Source organism: Aedes aegypti, chromosome 2 (genome assembly GCF_002204515.2).
Source record: "Aedes aegypti strain LVP_AGWG chromosome 2, AaegL5.0 Primary Assembly, whole genome shotgun sequence".
NCBI classification, from domain to species: domain Eukaryota; kingdom Metazoa; phylum Arthropoda; class Insecta; order Diptera; family Culicidae; genus Aedes; species Aedes aegypti.
This window is the reverse complement of record NC_035108.1, coordinates 157376159-157391665: the sequence shown is the minus strand read 5'-3', so window position 1 is coordinate 157391665 and position 15507 is coordinate 157376159. Positions and strand designations below refer to the sequence as shown.

The window sequence follows — 15507 nt, the reverse complement described above, 5'->3', positions numbered from 1 at the left end:
TTTGGCAAATTAAGAAATTTATTAACCCTTTTGATGATTATTTAAACATTGTTGCATTGTCAAAAAATAACTAATTTTCACTTTGAGCTATCATCGAGAACAGGTTCGATAACAGGTGTAGGTAATCCTCCTCGACTATCCTCACGTACGACAATCCCGTGTACTTGCAATCTTCCGGTTCATAGAAGATGGGCTCGTCTTCTGGGCCTGCATAGGCAAAAGTTTTAGTATGCTCTAAGCCCTCGTCAAACATCACTCGTTTGACCGATCCTGCATTGGGTGGTTTTAAGATGCCTCGCGGTGCGGTTGCAGGAGTAGACGAGGACGGTTTATGCAAAGCCGGGTCCATCCGCGTCGAAGAGTGAGCAATCGGACTGAGCGGCGTTGAAGCTGCCTGTTGTAAATGCTGCTTCAAAACCACGTTCACTCGCATCGAATGACTGCGGTCCGGTTTCTTTGGCACGACAGTTGGCGGCGCCGATTTTACGGTGATCTCGGTGTTGCTTTTATCGTCGGTTTCATTTTCATCATCATTGTAGATGGGTACGGATCCATACTTTTTACGAGTAAGGATTTCCTTTGAATCCTTTAGGATGCGCTTCTTTACGAAATCATGGAAAATCAGCAATTCAGTGCTAAGCTCCCGTTTGATAAGTTGTTTCTCTCGTTGCGATAGGTTAGTATCTTTTAAAGCAAGCAAACTTTGTGAAGCGAGTAAGGTAAGCACAAATTCTAAGCCACTGATGCAGAGTTTTGAATCCAAATGTGTAAGAAGCTCGTTGGAGAGGGCAATAGCATTTGTCGAGGTGAAACTGGAGACGGATGTCATAGAAAGCGACTTGGAGAATGGTGTACGAGGGCTCGACTGCCGAGTTGTACCATTACTGCCACCTATGGCAGATTTGTTGAGACGAGCTAACGATGCGTTAGACAACGTTGACGTGCCATCCACAAAATCAGTTTCTCCGGCTGGCAGTTGATTGAGTGGGTGCTCTTGGAACGTATAATGTTGCTGAAAAGATACGATTCTTTTAGAAAAGCTTATAGTCTGATTTGACTGCAAAATATATTACCACATTTAAAACTTTGGTGAATATGCACACGGCTCTTAATACAGTTCCAAAGCTGAGCTGTGAATAGTTATCCGAATTCATTTTCGGAACTCCAAACTGAATCTCGATCAACGGGTACCACTGCCCAGGGAAGAAATCAACGTCACAAAGTAGATTCAACAAATTTGGACTGAATCGCAAGAGGCACTTGGCACACAGTGTGACAATCTCGATTACGTTGTTCATGGCAGTGACCAGCTTATCGGAGGTATCAACGGCATTGGGGTCGTCCTGTTCGTTACACAGCTCTGCCGATGGGCCTTCAGCTAATCTTTTGAGAATTTTGGGACGATACAGCAACGCAACACTATGATCCATTAGAACTTGAACGCATCTCTGTATAAAGAAAATATGATTAGATATATACTCATTGAAATAGAAAATAGATATCTAATATCATTGTAAACTTACCATCAAATTGATTAAGCTCTGACCGTGTTCCAATCTCCACTCCTTTTCGTAGTTGACCAGCTCTACCAGCAACTCTAGGGTACCTTTAATTAACGCCACCGCTTTGGTCTCCATTGATTGCTTGGCCAACAGCAAAGAATCGATGAGGAATTCCTCGTGTATGCCGGCGAAGAACAAAGCATCCTTTAGGAAGCGGTATTTGTGTTGCGCCAACAGTACCCGCACCAACTCAATACCTAGGGTGTAAATCGGCCACCAATCTTGTGATTTCCACTTGTTTTCGGCTTCCTGCAAATGCGAACATTAAAAAAAATACATATATTACAGAAGCAGCCATCCATTCGATAACACAGCGTAACAGAAATGACATTTTGCGTGTCTCAAGGATCAAATTATGTGTCTCCAGTAAGTTTGGGGTTGCTGTATTTGATGCCGTTCTCAGGAATGTTCCACCACGTCACAATTTTTAGCTACAGGTCGCCAAAGTTGTATAAAACACTGTTTTAACTTTCATTTCTGATATAATTTAGTTGAAATTGCACGACTAAATTTAGATTGAATCGATTTATCCAACCCACATGCAGTCTCCATACAAAATTCTTCGATTCTCTTATATGGCAAAAGACAATACTTTTCGAAACCATCAAAAAACTTTTGAGCATCGAAAATATTAGGAACGTTGTTGATATTAATGAAGTTTGAATTTTGTGACAAATTGAGCAAATAAAATGCCATACAACCTGGCAAACTTGCATGCAAGTTGGCAAACAAGTCAAATTTTGCATTTTCAACAGTCAATATCTCAAAAACTAGACGTGCTATGATATTTTCAAAAACGACAATGGATTCAGCACCTTAATTTAGTAAATAGCGTACCGTCAAACGGGGTGACTTGCAACGGCGGGGTGACTTGCAACACATTGTAATTTACAATCAATTTGCACTATAAAATATAAATTTATTATAAATCGGTGGTACAATAAATATGACTCACAATTCAAGTAGTGCCCACAATTAAAGCAATTATTAGAAATATTTTTGCACATTAAACATAATTATTTTAAATGTCTTAAAAACTGATACTAGATGGAGGTTGAAAATCGTGGTCTGAAAACATGAGGTAGAATTAATTTACATAATTAATAATTTACATGGTGTTTCTATAACTAATTAGTTATAATACGACGCATTTTATTTAACAAAATTGTAGCAACAACTTTTCAACAAAAGTACTTTTTATAAACATGTACCTATGCGGGGTGACTTGCAACACTTGATTCTCAAGCAATTTAGAGTTAAATAAAAGTGGAAAACTTTTGTGTTAGGTCTACTTCACTATCAAAAGAGTAATAATTGATCAATCAACTAGAAACACTCGTTTAAAATGTGGTTCAGTTGAAATATTGGATCTTGATGATTTAACGCCTCATTTTCTCATACAAAAATATCTCATTTATTTTCTTACAAATAGGTAATCGAAATGCTATTGTACTGGTTCGAATGCTTTAAATACACGAGTAACAATACTTAACGAGTGCGACTAATAAAAAATGTAAACATTTCGTTGACAAAAACTTAATTAGCATTGAGTGTTGCAAGTCACCCCGCACAAGGACTTTTAAAAAATTTCACATTTTTTATAATCTACTTCTTCTTTCTGGCGTTACGTCCCAACTGGAACAAAGCCTGCTTCTCAGATTAGTGTTCATATGAGCACTTCCACAGTTATTAACTGAGAGCTTTCTTTGCCGATTGACCATTTTTGCATGTGTATATCGTGTGGCAGGTACGAAGATACTCTATGCCCTGGGAATCGAGAAAATTTCCTTTACGAAAAGATCCTCGACCAGCGGGATTCGAACCCACGACCCTCAGCATGGTCATGCTGAATAGCTGCGCGTTTACCACTACGGCTACCTGGGCCCCTATTTTTTATAATGTTTAGTATGATAAAATATTTCAATACAATTTAAAAATTAAAAAGTTAAAAGTTCAAAAAGGAATTTAGATTTTTAGATTACGTTTAAATCATGGTTTCGCCTGGTTGAAGTTGAAGAGTGTTGCAAGTCACCCCGTTTGACGGTATACGGATCGTTTTATGCGAGGAAGCTCGTCAATCAAACGATTTCATTCGATTCTATAATATTCCCCCAAAAACCATTCCCCAGAAAGCTATAATATCATTTTTTTACTTTACGTTGTTTGTCACTGATGTGACAGGCTAAAGCCTGAAGTGACAAAACAACTACGTTGGTATTCATGATTATTTTGCATATTGTAATAAATATACCCATCCCTTAGTAAATTCTCATAAAATATACAATACTCTTGATTCTGAACAGTTAGGCTTAACTAATTAATGATATGGACAAGATATATCGAGGAAGAGTCCATATGGCATACAATCATTTGACATAAAAAGATTTGCTATAGAGCCATTTGGCATAAAGACCATTAGGCATCCCCATTGCTTCTTCATTTCAAACAGGGTGTTCTTCTTGTTATGCCAAACGGTCATTGACCATAGCCCTAGATCATTTTATTTACAATGTCAAAATACTTCTTGCCACATGATCAATAGGATAAGACTGGGTGCATCACTATATCGTGAAAAACAAGTCATTTGTACATTTTTTTTAGATTTGACGTAAAGAGGGATGAATCATTTTAATATGCAGAATAGTGATGTATACCTATTTATTTTGCCGAATTTACATATTATATACTAAATTAGTTCGGAGACGTATAACATCATACTACGTACGTCTTTATTCCTTTCGGGATAGCCCCATGAGGTAAGCTGTGATGAAAGTACAAGATATTCTTTTATGAGTCAATGTCTATTGAAGCAATGTTTATTGAGAACCTTCAGAGCTGGGACTGGGAGCACCCCTTTTGTGCTTCATGACGAGCCATCGGCATCGCGTCCCAGATCTTGGAAATGAGCTTCCTAAATTGGTCCATAGTGCTCACTTCAGGTTCGCTCTGCTTGGCTAGCATGTACGATCATACATAAAAATTCAGGGAATATAGGTCCAGGAAGCTAGGATGCCACAAAATGTTATCGAGAAAATCTATAAAATTCTCTTAACACCACCTTTGGACGATATTCGGCGTGTGAGCCGGTGCACCGTCCTGTTGAAACACGTAATGATCCTTCTCGTATAGGTCCCGAAGTGTCGGGGCCACAACATTTTCCAGAACCTCGGTCTTATAATACGCTGCGTTGATTTTCACGTTTTTCTCGATAAACACCAGTGGGAGCTTCTCACGCCTGGGTAGGACCCCCCCAAACCATCAGTGAGGCAGCGTTTCGGTACCGCGGGATATTTATAAAAGACGGGGGGATGTTGGGGAACGTCGGCGCCCACAGCCGATCATTTTGGACATTGTGTCGCTGTTGCAAGACAAATGTGCTTATCCACTTATCCACGAGCGGGAATGGCGTCTTGTGGGTGCTGCTTGATGGTGGGTGGGATTCAAAATTTGACGTTTGTTGGAGGTCGTCAAAGCAAGTGCACCTACCAGCGAAAATTTTATCTTTGCTGAGTTTGATGTTTACAAAATATCAATGTGAAAAAGCAGTACGTTTTGATAAAAGTTTAACTTGATCAATTCGGATTCTATCGCAGAAAAGTTGTTGAAATACCATCTGCTAGAGTGAGCACGCTGTCCGAAGAAAGTTTATTTTTAAACCAGGAATTCGCCCAGCCAAGCCAACATAAAGAAATAAACTTGAAAGAATTCAAGCTATAACAACAACTACCACACCAAGCTCCTCTCGTGAAACAAAACACTCTTCTTATAGCATATCCAGAACCTACTCTAGCTTAACATCCTGTTCCTGTGAAATATTTGTTCCGCAGGAACGTAGCATCGGGATAGCTCAAGAAGTTCGTTAATTTTCCCCTAGGATCTTGTTTGTACCACCGGCGTCACTCAGTTTACTTAGAATCGGGGCAGGATGGGAATCTGTGGAACGACACTGTGTCCGGGATGCCTTTTACATTTTATATACACATTTAAATTTACATTTTTTCCCCCAAAATTATCAGATTAAGACAATTGTCAAATTTACAGCCATCCAAATTTTCGATGGTAGACGCTTCTTTTTCTTCTCTGGGTGGCAAGACTGCTGTCTCCGGTAGGTGCACTTGCTTTGACGACCTCCAACGTCAAATTTTAAATCCCACCCAGCATCAAGCAGCACCCACAAGACGCCATTCCCGCTCGCGGATAAGTGGATTCTGCGCGGCGCGTGAGTCGAGACGAGTCGCTCTCACCGCGAGTGACGACAGTTCAGTTACGAATTGATTATTGACATTTTAACGCTCATGAGGCATGATGGTTGTAGAGCATGATCACTTTTCAACGAATCCAACAAACTAATTTAGTACGATACTCTCATTTAGGTATTGATATAAGATTTTAAGTTGGTCAGAATACTCACACATCCTTCTTGTTGATTCGATAGTCAAACTATTGATAAACGATCATATATCTATTGATTTACAATCAAAACATTTTTCATGGTTTCGATAAATGTAGACAATTTGCACCAATTTGGACAAACATTTGAAAAGGGCTCAAGAGGTCTTGAGCCTTTTTTCGGAAACGTTGCTGTTGAGCCCATTTTAGCCCGCCCACGCAAACTAACACCACTATCAAGAAGATTAATGTTAGCTCTTCCTGATAGTGGTATTGGTGAGCGCAATCGAATTGAATTGGGCTTAACAGCGTCTTGCAAAGTCATTGTTTACCAATGTCGATGTGCCCTTTTGAAATGTTTGTCCAGTTTTGTTCAAGCGAATTTGGTTTACAAGGGTAAGAGCTGACCTTTTTATGTGTAAGAAACAGCTATCAAAAAGCTTTTTCTAAAACTTGAATGTGTGTATAGTTTTCCAGGAAATTTTAATTTCGAGAAATGGAATTTTGGGAAACAAGTAACAGGGGAACGTTATAAAAACTATAGAATCAATACATGCCTATCTAACTCAACTGAATACTTACATTAGACATCGTGTACGGCCTTTGTAGCAGCTCCTTCGGTGGTAAGAGTTTCAACCACAGATAATCTCCAATTTCACAGTGTAGCATCTCGCCCGAGCATCCACTTTTAGCCAGCACAACTAAAAGTTCCAAGACTTCTTCGGTGATCTTGCGTTTGGAGTGCATCTGTGACATTACGTTCGTTACGCTGAGCAATCGCAGGAACACTTTATTTCTAATGAACCAACATTGCCACTTGGCTGCGGAGCTTCCGTTTTCTTCATAAATGAGAATGAGTTTCTTTAGCAAGTTTAGAGCCAACAGTAGCGGTATGTGTCCACGAGTTGCGATCTTAGCATTTGGAGCTTTTATCTCGGCCTTTGTCGACACTTCTAGGTTATGAACTTCTTGGCAGACGACTTCGACAGCGGATCGGGTAACGCTCGAGATGACTGACGAGTGTTCAATTAGCTGATCGGCTTGTAATTCTACTGCCTTTATGGCAATCGCCAGAACAGACTCCTTTGCTCGTCCATGAAGTTCATTATAGTTAATGGCAAGAGCGTTGAGCAGATTTTGAATCTTCTGCAAAACTTCGTTGTCCTGCTCAGTGTTATCGGTATACTTGTGTTCGTAGTCTGAGAGAACTATAAGATATAGTTCTGCAAGAATAACGAACGGGCGGAGATCTTCTGCATACTCTGCACGATCTAGCAAAACGTTTAGACACTGATCGGCTAGGAATCGTTTGCTGCGGTCCGGAAGGACGATACCGGTATCTTTTTTCCTTAGCAGCAGAACTATCAAATCTTTGAAGGACTGTAAACGACTGAGCCATTCGGGAGTCTCATCGGTTACTGGCGATGCGAAAGAGGAACTATCATCGCATATTTCTCCACTGGATTTCGGTAGATCGAAAACAGCTCGAACCCAACGGGAAAACACGTCATAATCGAGAAATTTTTCGTATACTTTCTTCAGATTCTCATCAACCTTACGTGGGCTATCGATTTTGAACAGCTCTATTCCTAGTATGTTGAATAGCTGACTGTAGGCTTTAACATTTTCGCTGATGTTCCCAAACAAAGGATTACACAAACTTGGCCAGAAAGTTTTCTTTTCCAGCAGTTCTTTGCATAACACCTGCATGTTGTTCTTCCAAAGAGCATGAAACAATGACATGATTCGGGACAAAAGCGGACTTGCCAGCTTCTTCGGGTCACTGGAAATTGCTTCCAGATATTCTTCCATATAAGTCGGTATGCCATCACTGATGTTCTTTTTCTTTCCCGGTTTCACACCAAGAAATAGCCTTTGCTCAACGTTATCATAATGGACTTTGAAGAAAGCTTCCGTCAATCCTGGTTGCTTGTGAATGCACGCTTCCACGAACTCCAATACTGCTATCTTGAGGTTATCACTTTCCAGATCATCTCTTAAACGTTGCAGAAAGATCAACCGAATTTGATCCGGTTCGATATCCAAACATGCGAGCAAAGACATTTTGAATTCGATAGAAAACCGTCTGAGCAATCTACAGGATAATATGGGAAGTCTCCTATTGAATATATTGTTCATGTATCCCGTGACTACCGGAATGATGCGTAGCGTATCTCGTTGCTTCGGTTGCGTATAGATAGCGGATTCTAACGGTGATAACATTTTCTCATCTTCAATCACTGTCCGTTTGAGTCGTAGAATCTGCATCAAAATAGTCATCGACAGTTGCACTAGTTGATTCATACTTTGCTCTTGGGCCATCATCCAACTTGTTTCGTTTTCCATTATCGACTGCAAGTATCCATTGCCAACACCGACAAACTTTAACAGGGTCAATCCGTTGTCCAGATCCAGCAGGCTGTACACACAAACATTCTGAAGTACCGTTCTGGGATAGTCATTCTTTAACATTTCCGGACTTAGCTGAAGGATCTCAAAAAGATATTGCATGATCAACACATACACTTTTTGTCGCTCTGCTTCGTTCTCAAACCTCCACGTGTGAGCATGCGGAAACACTTCTCGCAGAAGGAATATCAATCCGGGCAGCTCTACCCCAAAAATGTTACTCTTACCCAGCTTGGTGTACGTTTTCAAAAAGTTCAGATAAGCCAACAGTATGCGATACTTTCCGGCATTTTTCTCGCAATTCACCAAGTAGAATCCAATCAAACTAGATTCGAAACTGGTTCCAGCGGCGTAATCCTTAAAGTCCAGGTTGGCATTGTTCACAGTTGGAAGTATGTTTAGATTTATGACCCGCGCGTAGATTTCCGGTTCAAATAACGGCACGAGGGCAGCGCAAACGTTGATACACTCTGCTAGCAGTTCGACTGGGGGATTTTGGACAACCTTGAACTTGAGAAGGATATCGAAGACCATCTCCGTAGGATGGACCATTTCCGAGCTGATTTCATGTGGCTGATTGACACGTTTTACAGCAACAGCTAGATAGCGTATACCTGGAAAATGAAGTCAAATGTTAGAAATACTTTGTACACTGATTGGAAATTACTAGAGATGTATCAAATCTTCGGGCCGAAATTGCGCACAAAACACAGTTGCTGGTTTGAGAAGTTGTCAAAATTCGTTGCATTGTTATTCGATGCACGGAATCCTCAAGTAGACTTGTTTGATGTTTCAGAGATGCTGTATTTAGAAAGAATAAACACATCTTAATGAGGAATGAGAACACCCGGCACCGTAAAATGTCAAAAAAGTGGTCTTGCGATTTAAATTACTATCGTTCTTGCATGACCCAATCTCACCCCCATTTTCAATGTTTTAGACACCGTACCGAAAAAAATAAAATTTTTGTGGTAAAATCAATTAGATTCCGGAAAATACTTGTGAAGTGTAATGAAAAGTCTTTCAACCTTCTACTAATACAACGATAGAGGTTAAAGTACATGCGTTATACTTTGCACAGGAGAAATTTAATGCTGTAAATTTTATCTAGTTTTAACATACAAGTTTATTGATATAGTAAACAAAAATTACTAATTCTAAAAATGTATATTGTGATGAATTATGTGTAATAATATGTTCCCCAACATATGAATAATTATTTCTAGCGATATCAGCGTTATTAGCTGATATATTACATAAATCATAATTTTCCGTTTTGACCCAATCTCACCCCCTAGACCCATTGTTACCCCCATCGACGGTACTTTGGAAAATTGTTTGAGGGGATCATCATAGTAAGGGAAGATTAAAAAATGACGTCCATCATATTTTAAGGATTTCTACACTCCGTCTCCACAATCCTCTGTCGCGATTTTTACAGTACCTATTGCATGCATTGTCACATTTTCGTAGACTCCTCCTCCCCTGAACGATTGGCGTAATTTTGAATGCTCCCTAACCATGCAATAAAATAATTTTGATTTTTTGTGCAGTTTCATAAGTCAATATCGAGTAATGAAACATAGAGGTTTAATCATATTTGCTGTATAGAAACGCCAATAAAGTACTGTTATTGATCTGTAATAGGAATCGTTCATAAATTACGTCACGCTTCTACAGAGTGGCGATACTTCTTGATTGAGTGATAACCAACACATTAAGAATGGATATACCCTTTCGCTCAAACTATTCTTCGTATTTAGTAGAAATGTTCGGGTTTCACATATAACAAACCAGAACCAGGTTCTTATTTCTTTTTTTGAAATTTGTTTTTTTAATTTTCTAGTGAAAATACATCAACAGTCAAAGCTAATTTTCCTCTACAAGCCAAGGGCGAACGCAAAAAAGACGTAGTTTGTACCCTTTTTGTATGTTGGTTTAGATTTTAGAAAACTAAGTTAATTACATGTTTTGGAAATCATATGATGATTTCGATTATTTTGAGAGTTGCACTTAATGGCATTCAGTAACAGTAATTATCATGGACTGAATTATAGATGAATTTCACTTCACTTAGTAAACTTCTATGTTAGAGACATTCCACGCTCCACTGTGGACGTAAAGCCGTATAAAGCAAGAAAATGAAGATTAATTCAGAGTTTAAATGCTAGTGATGCTTTTAGTAAAATACTTCAATTGTTTTAAAGAATTTATCGAGTGCGCAGAGTTAGGAACCTAAATGCGCAGAATAAGGAGCATTGCAGAAATGAGTACGCAGAGTTAGGAACACGGACACCTTTGGGAAAAATTAAAAATTTGCAATAAAAATCATTACTTAGTGATGCTTTTATATTTTTTCCTTATACACAAGATCAATAAGTATTTGCTTCTAAAATTTCAGAGTATTGTGTTTTGTTTTCAATTAATTACAGCTGTTTGAAATTTGAAAAGCCTTAAGTGCGCAGAGTATGGGGCCTTCACGGTACATCACACAATTTTCATATAAATTCATTTTTTCACCATCTGTTATCATTACTAAGTAATTAAAAGATATTCAATTTTTTTTTATTATTTATGTTGCTGTAGTCATTACTATTCAAACTACGATTTAGCACTACGATCAAGAAAGTTACAGTAAAAAAAATCACTTCGATCCATTCTTCTGCACACGCTGTCATTATAAACACTTTTATCATACATTTGTGAAGAACTAGGCCATAGTGTTTATCTTCAGAGAAGTGATTCCAAAATATATTATGGCCATTGTTAAACTAGTAGGGTTCATATAATTATTATTTGTATATTTGTAAAAACTGTCACAATCACTTCCAATGCATTTTCAAATTTTCATTACAATGCATTTTTTCAAACATCATTATTAGCACCCTCACAATCACTAATTTTATAACAACAAGTGTAACACAGAGTTTCACCAAACACACATTCTTATGTTGCATTATAAAACGATTAAACACACGTTGGCTTCGAAACTTAACCACCATTACTGATTAGTACAAAGGATTGTACAGCTCGTGTAAACGAACTGAACCATCAACAACCAGCACTGGTTTATAAGTAACTACTGAGCCCTGGTGGTCCCTCCGTTCGAAGAGGACCTGATAATATGCCGAAACATATTAACAGATCCTCCACCTGAATGCAGCCGTTTCATGATAAATCATGAACCGTTAGAGTTGTGCCAAAGTATTGCGAAGGTGATATGTTTCACAGACGGGTATTATTATGGTGCACCTTCTACTTTGGCACCGTCAAACCCTGTGTTCTTTAGGACTTTAGTTAAAACGGCTTCAAAAAAGAGACTTTAAAGTGACTGGCTTAAAAAAAGTGACCAAGTCACTAAAAAGTGACTCGCTACCAGCCTTGATTATAGTACAGAGCGAGCAGTGGCGATTCCCTAACCTCAAATCTACCTGTTCCACGAATAGAAGAAATTCATGAATTTCAGCAACAAATTGGCATGTAATGAATAGAGATTTGTTAGAAAGGACGATTTCAATTTATCTTTTTGATTTATAATCTAAATTTGCCGAAATAGTCATTTTTAGAGTCGTAGGACAGGTAGAAAGTGAGGTTACGAGTCGCCACTGAGATCGAGATTGTTAAATTCACTCAGAGGCAGGTTAATTTTATTTTCTTGATCTTAGTTTGAACTTGGCGTTTCGCCTCATTGTGCTAACGAAGGTTTAATGAAATTTAGTTTTTGAGTGGTGAGTCTAATATGTGGGTGTCATTGGGCCAAAACATTAAGGCCTAATTGCTGAATATTTAAACATATTAAGACATATTACGGCTATTCGGTACATCTCTTGAAACAACGTTAACTTACCCGCCATGATTCGTTGAATCCTCTCGTCATTAAGCTGCGTATAAGCCAAAGCATCCGAAAGCAATTCATTTATCTCGTGGTGCAATGCGTCGTAAAAGTTGAATTTCGTTCTAAAGTGCACCATCGTGTGGGATCGCTTATCGAGCACAACTACGCTGGTCCCGCGTGGAACCTTAAACCCAATCCTCCGGAACGGTACATAATCATGGGCCAGAACAAATTCATCCTCGTTCGTGGGCGAAGAACGCAGCTCGTAGTTGTCCGGATTGTACACCTCGCTATAGACTGGTAAACTTTCCAGAAGCCCGTGGATGAATTTGTAGGAGTTGGAGCCGGCTGAAGCCAAAGCGTGGGCGATTGTAGCCAAGGGCCTAAAATCCACTGGGAATTTTTCTAGGGATGTATCGAACAAAGATCGAATGGGATTGAGTTCGTTTTTGCAAAAGTCCGCTGCGATTGAGGGACTGCTGATCAGTTCACTGAGGAGATCTATAACTTTCGCATGATCAGCTACTGATCCGTCGGAATCGAACAACTGACAAAGAAAGGCAAGCTGGTTGTAAATCGCCTTCCGTGTAATGCGGCAAACAAAGCTGTGATCTTTGAAGGTTCGATGAGTGACCAACGCATGAAGATATTCGAAAACTCCCAACTGGATAGCTCTCGATCCGAACTGACGGTATCGACTGGATACATCGTCGTCTTCCAAGTGGCTAGGGATCCTGAAGTTGAATAGCATCCACATCAACAGCAGAGGACCATGCTCTGGGAACTGATGTAGCGTGACCAGCTCGTTGTCCAGCGCCTCGATGACACCTTCAGCCCAATCTGTTTTGTCTGGCTTCTCGGTCAGATCCAACGCTTCGCAGATGATCGCCAACTCGCTGAATGTGATTCGCTTCACCAAATCCCCATGATTTTCGTTAGTGGAGTCTAGATACTGCTGCTGCCTGCCGAATGCATGCCCTTTGAATAGCTTGAACAAACGGCAGAAGTCTTCCACGCTAATTCCATCGTTATGGATGATCATCAAAATTATGTGCAAAATCTCATTCATTTCACGTAACTTCCGCTCGGACCATGATACCATTTTTGCTTGGTTGTTAAACATATCTCCCGGAATCAGCTTCCCGGGCATCGATTCGTTGATCAAAGTTTCCAGCTGATTGATGTACGATTTTCGCAGATTGGCCATGCCAATCTTATCGATTATGACTTTATATTCCTTCGAGTATGGATGGTTTCCCGAATTGTAGAACTCCAGCAGATTTTTGACAACCTTTAGTAAAACCATTCGTTCCAAACTGTAATAGGACCAGATGTCACTCAGCAAAGTCAACATCGAGCTCTCGGTGGAAAGATAATCTGCCAATGCATTAGCGGGACCACGATATTCGTTAACAAGATAGAAGCAAAGAATGTTCCACGACTGCAATGCATCTATGTCCTACAAGAAAAGAGCTTTAGTATATTAAATAAAGATCAAAGTAAAATGTGTACTGTTCACGGCGGCATGAAGAATTCCGGAAGGGTACCCGAAAGATTTCGGAAGGATTCTCAAAGGATTTCTGAAGGGTTTACGAAGCATTCCTAATTGATCCTAAAGAATTCCCGAAGGGTATGGAATGGATTCCCAAAGAAAGCATTTCCGCAGTAACCTGGAAGAATTCTCAAAGGATGCTGGAAGGATTCCCGAAGTATGCAAGAAGGATTCCCGAAGGATGCTTGAATGATTCCCAAAGGGTGCTGGAAGGATTCCCGCAGGATACTGAAAGGATTCCCAAATGATGCTGGAAGGATTTCCAAAAGATCCTGGAAGGGTTTTCGAAGGATTCCCAAGGACCCTGAAACAATTCCCGCAGGATCCAGGAACGATTCTCCAAGGATCGTTGGAGAATTTCCGAAAGGATGCTTGAAAGATTTCCGAAAGGATTCTGGAAAAAATCCCGAAGGATCCTGAAAGGGTGTATTCCGTAAGGGTTCCCGAAACCCGAAAGGTCTACGAAGGATTCCCAAAAGATCTTAGATGGATTTCAAAGTGTTCACGATTAATTCCCAAGATATCCTGGAAAAATCTTAAAAGGATTATTGAATGAGTTATGAAGTATTCCGGAAGGGTTCCACATTTTTTTTTTTTTAAATCTTTATTAGAGTGTATTTTAACGCACGAGGGCTAGTTCTACACTTGAAGGGTTCCACAGGAATTAAGAAAGATTTTCGGGAAGAGTTTCCGCAAAATTCCGGAAGGATCCGAAGGGTTCACGAAGAATTTCTTAAGCACCCTGAAAGGGTTTCGCGCTCTTGCCGTCCACATTGTGTTTCCAGCTTAGCTAAAAATATATATTACTTACCAAATACTGATACAATTTGGTGGCAAAAGCCAACAGCTTCTGCTGGTTACGTTCCTTCATGGCTTTCTTCAACTGTTCTTCGGACTGTTTGTCGTTGGCAGCCTTTCGATACATCAGAATTCCATCTGTGAGCTGTTTGGAAACGTCCATGAGCCGGTCCCGGACGACGGCATTCGGCGTTTCGTAGTGAATTCCGGATATCAGTTGCCACAACTTTTTCCATTGTCTGCAACAAGCAAAGCAGAGGTTATGTTTTTGTAAACAGTGTCACTGTGCCGGGAACTAAGATCCTCTTAATACTCACATAACATCTCCGTTTGTCTCACCCATTATTGGAAATTATGCAGCAATCTATTGATCATCAATTCACATTGGTTCAATTCTCGATTTATAAATATTGAAATGCTTAAGGCAATTTGTTCAAACTAAACACAAATTTTAACGTTCAATGCTTGGACAATTTGCCTCTACTTTTGCGACTTTTACAGCTTGACAGACGTTGCAGACGAACAGTGTTGCTAGTTCAAAGGAAAATGTAATGTTTACATCTACTTTTAGTACAAATGATGCAAACGGAAATAAAAATTAACCAAAAAAAAACAAATTGTGAAAACCAATAGGCCTTTTCACGAGACATTTTAAAATAAGTGCGATTTTTAAGCTCTTTGACAGTTTTCTTATGGAAATTACATTCCCGTGTGTTAAGGGTTCATTCAAATATTACGTAACGCAAAATTTGTCAATTTTAGACCCCCTCCCACCCCCACGTAACAGAGTTTGTATGAACAATTTTAAATTTTTGTATGAACCATAACACTACGTATGACCCCTCCCTCCCCCTGCTACGTTACGTAATATTTGAACGGTCCCTAAGCGGTGAAATAAATACAAGCGCAAGTTTTAATAAACGTTTAAGTTATAAAAACTTCAAACAAGTTTTTAAATCGAA

At 39.5% G+C, this 15507-nt stretch overlaps 1 protein-coding gene across 1 annotated transcript; it reads right to left on the bottom strand.

Moving 5' to 3' along the window:
* Positions 1-15077, bottom strand: LOC5570791 (nucleoporin NUP188 homolog). Its single transcript, XM_021842914.1, has 7 exons — positions 14863-15077; positions 14559-14784; positions 12208-13654; positions 6534-8974; positions 1524-1811; positions 1074-1448; positions 1-1012 (listed from the first exon to the last, which is right to left on the bottom strand). Exons 1-7 carry the CDS (start codon positions 14886-14888, stop codon positions 71-73), a joined length of 5745 nt encoding a protein of 1914 aa, XP_021698606.1. The 5' UTR covers positions 14889-15077; the 3' UTR covers positions 1-70.
* Positions 15078-15507: the final 430 nt, after the last annotated feature.

Bases quoted from the DNA above. Each gene is read 5' to 3' on its own strand.
- LOC5570791 (XM_021842914.1), bottom strand. From the start codon at position 14,888: ATGGGTGAGACAAACGGAGATGTTAT. The intron at 1,812-6,533 runs GTAAGTATTCAG...TCGCATTTGCAG, and splicing joins GGCCGTACACGATGTCTAAT to GAAGCCGAAAACAAGTGGAA. The intron at 1,013-1,073 runs GTAATATATTTT...GTATCTTTTCAG, and splicing joins TCACCAAAGTTTTAAATGTG to CAACATTATACGTTCCAAGA.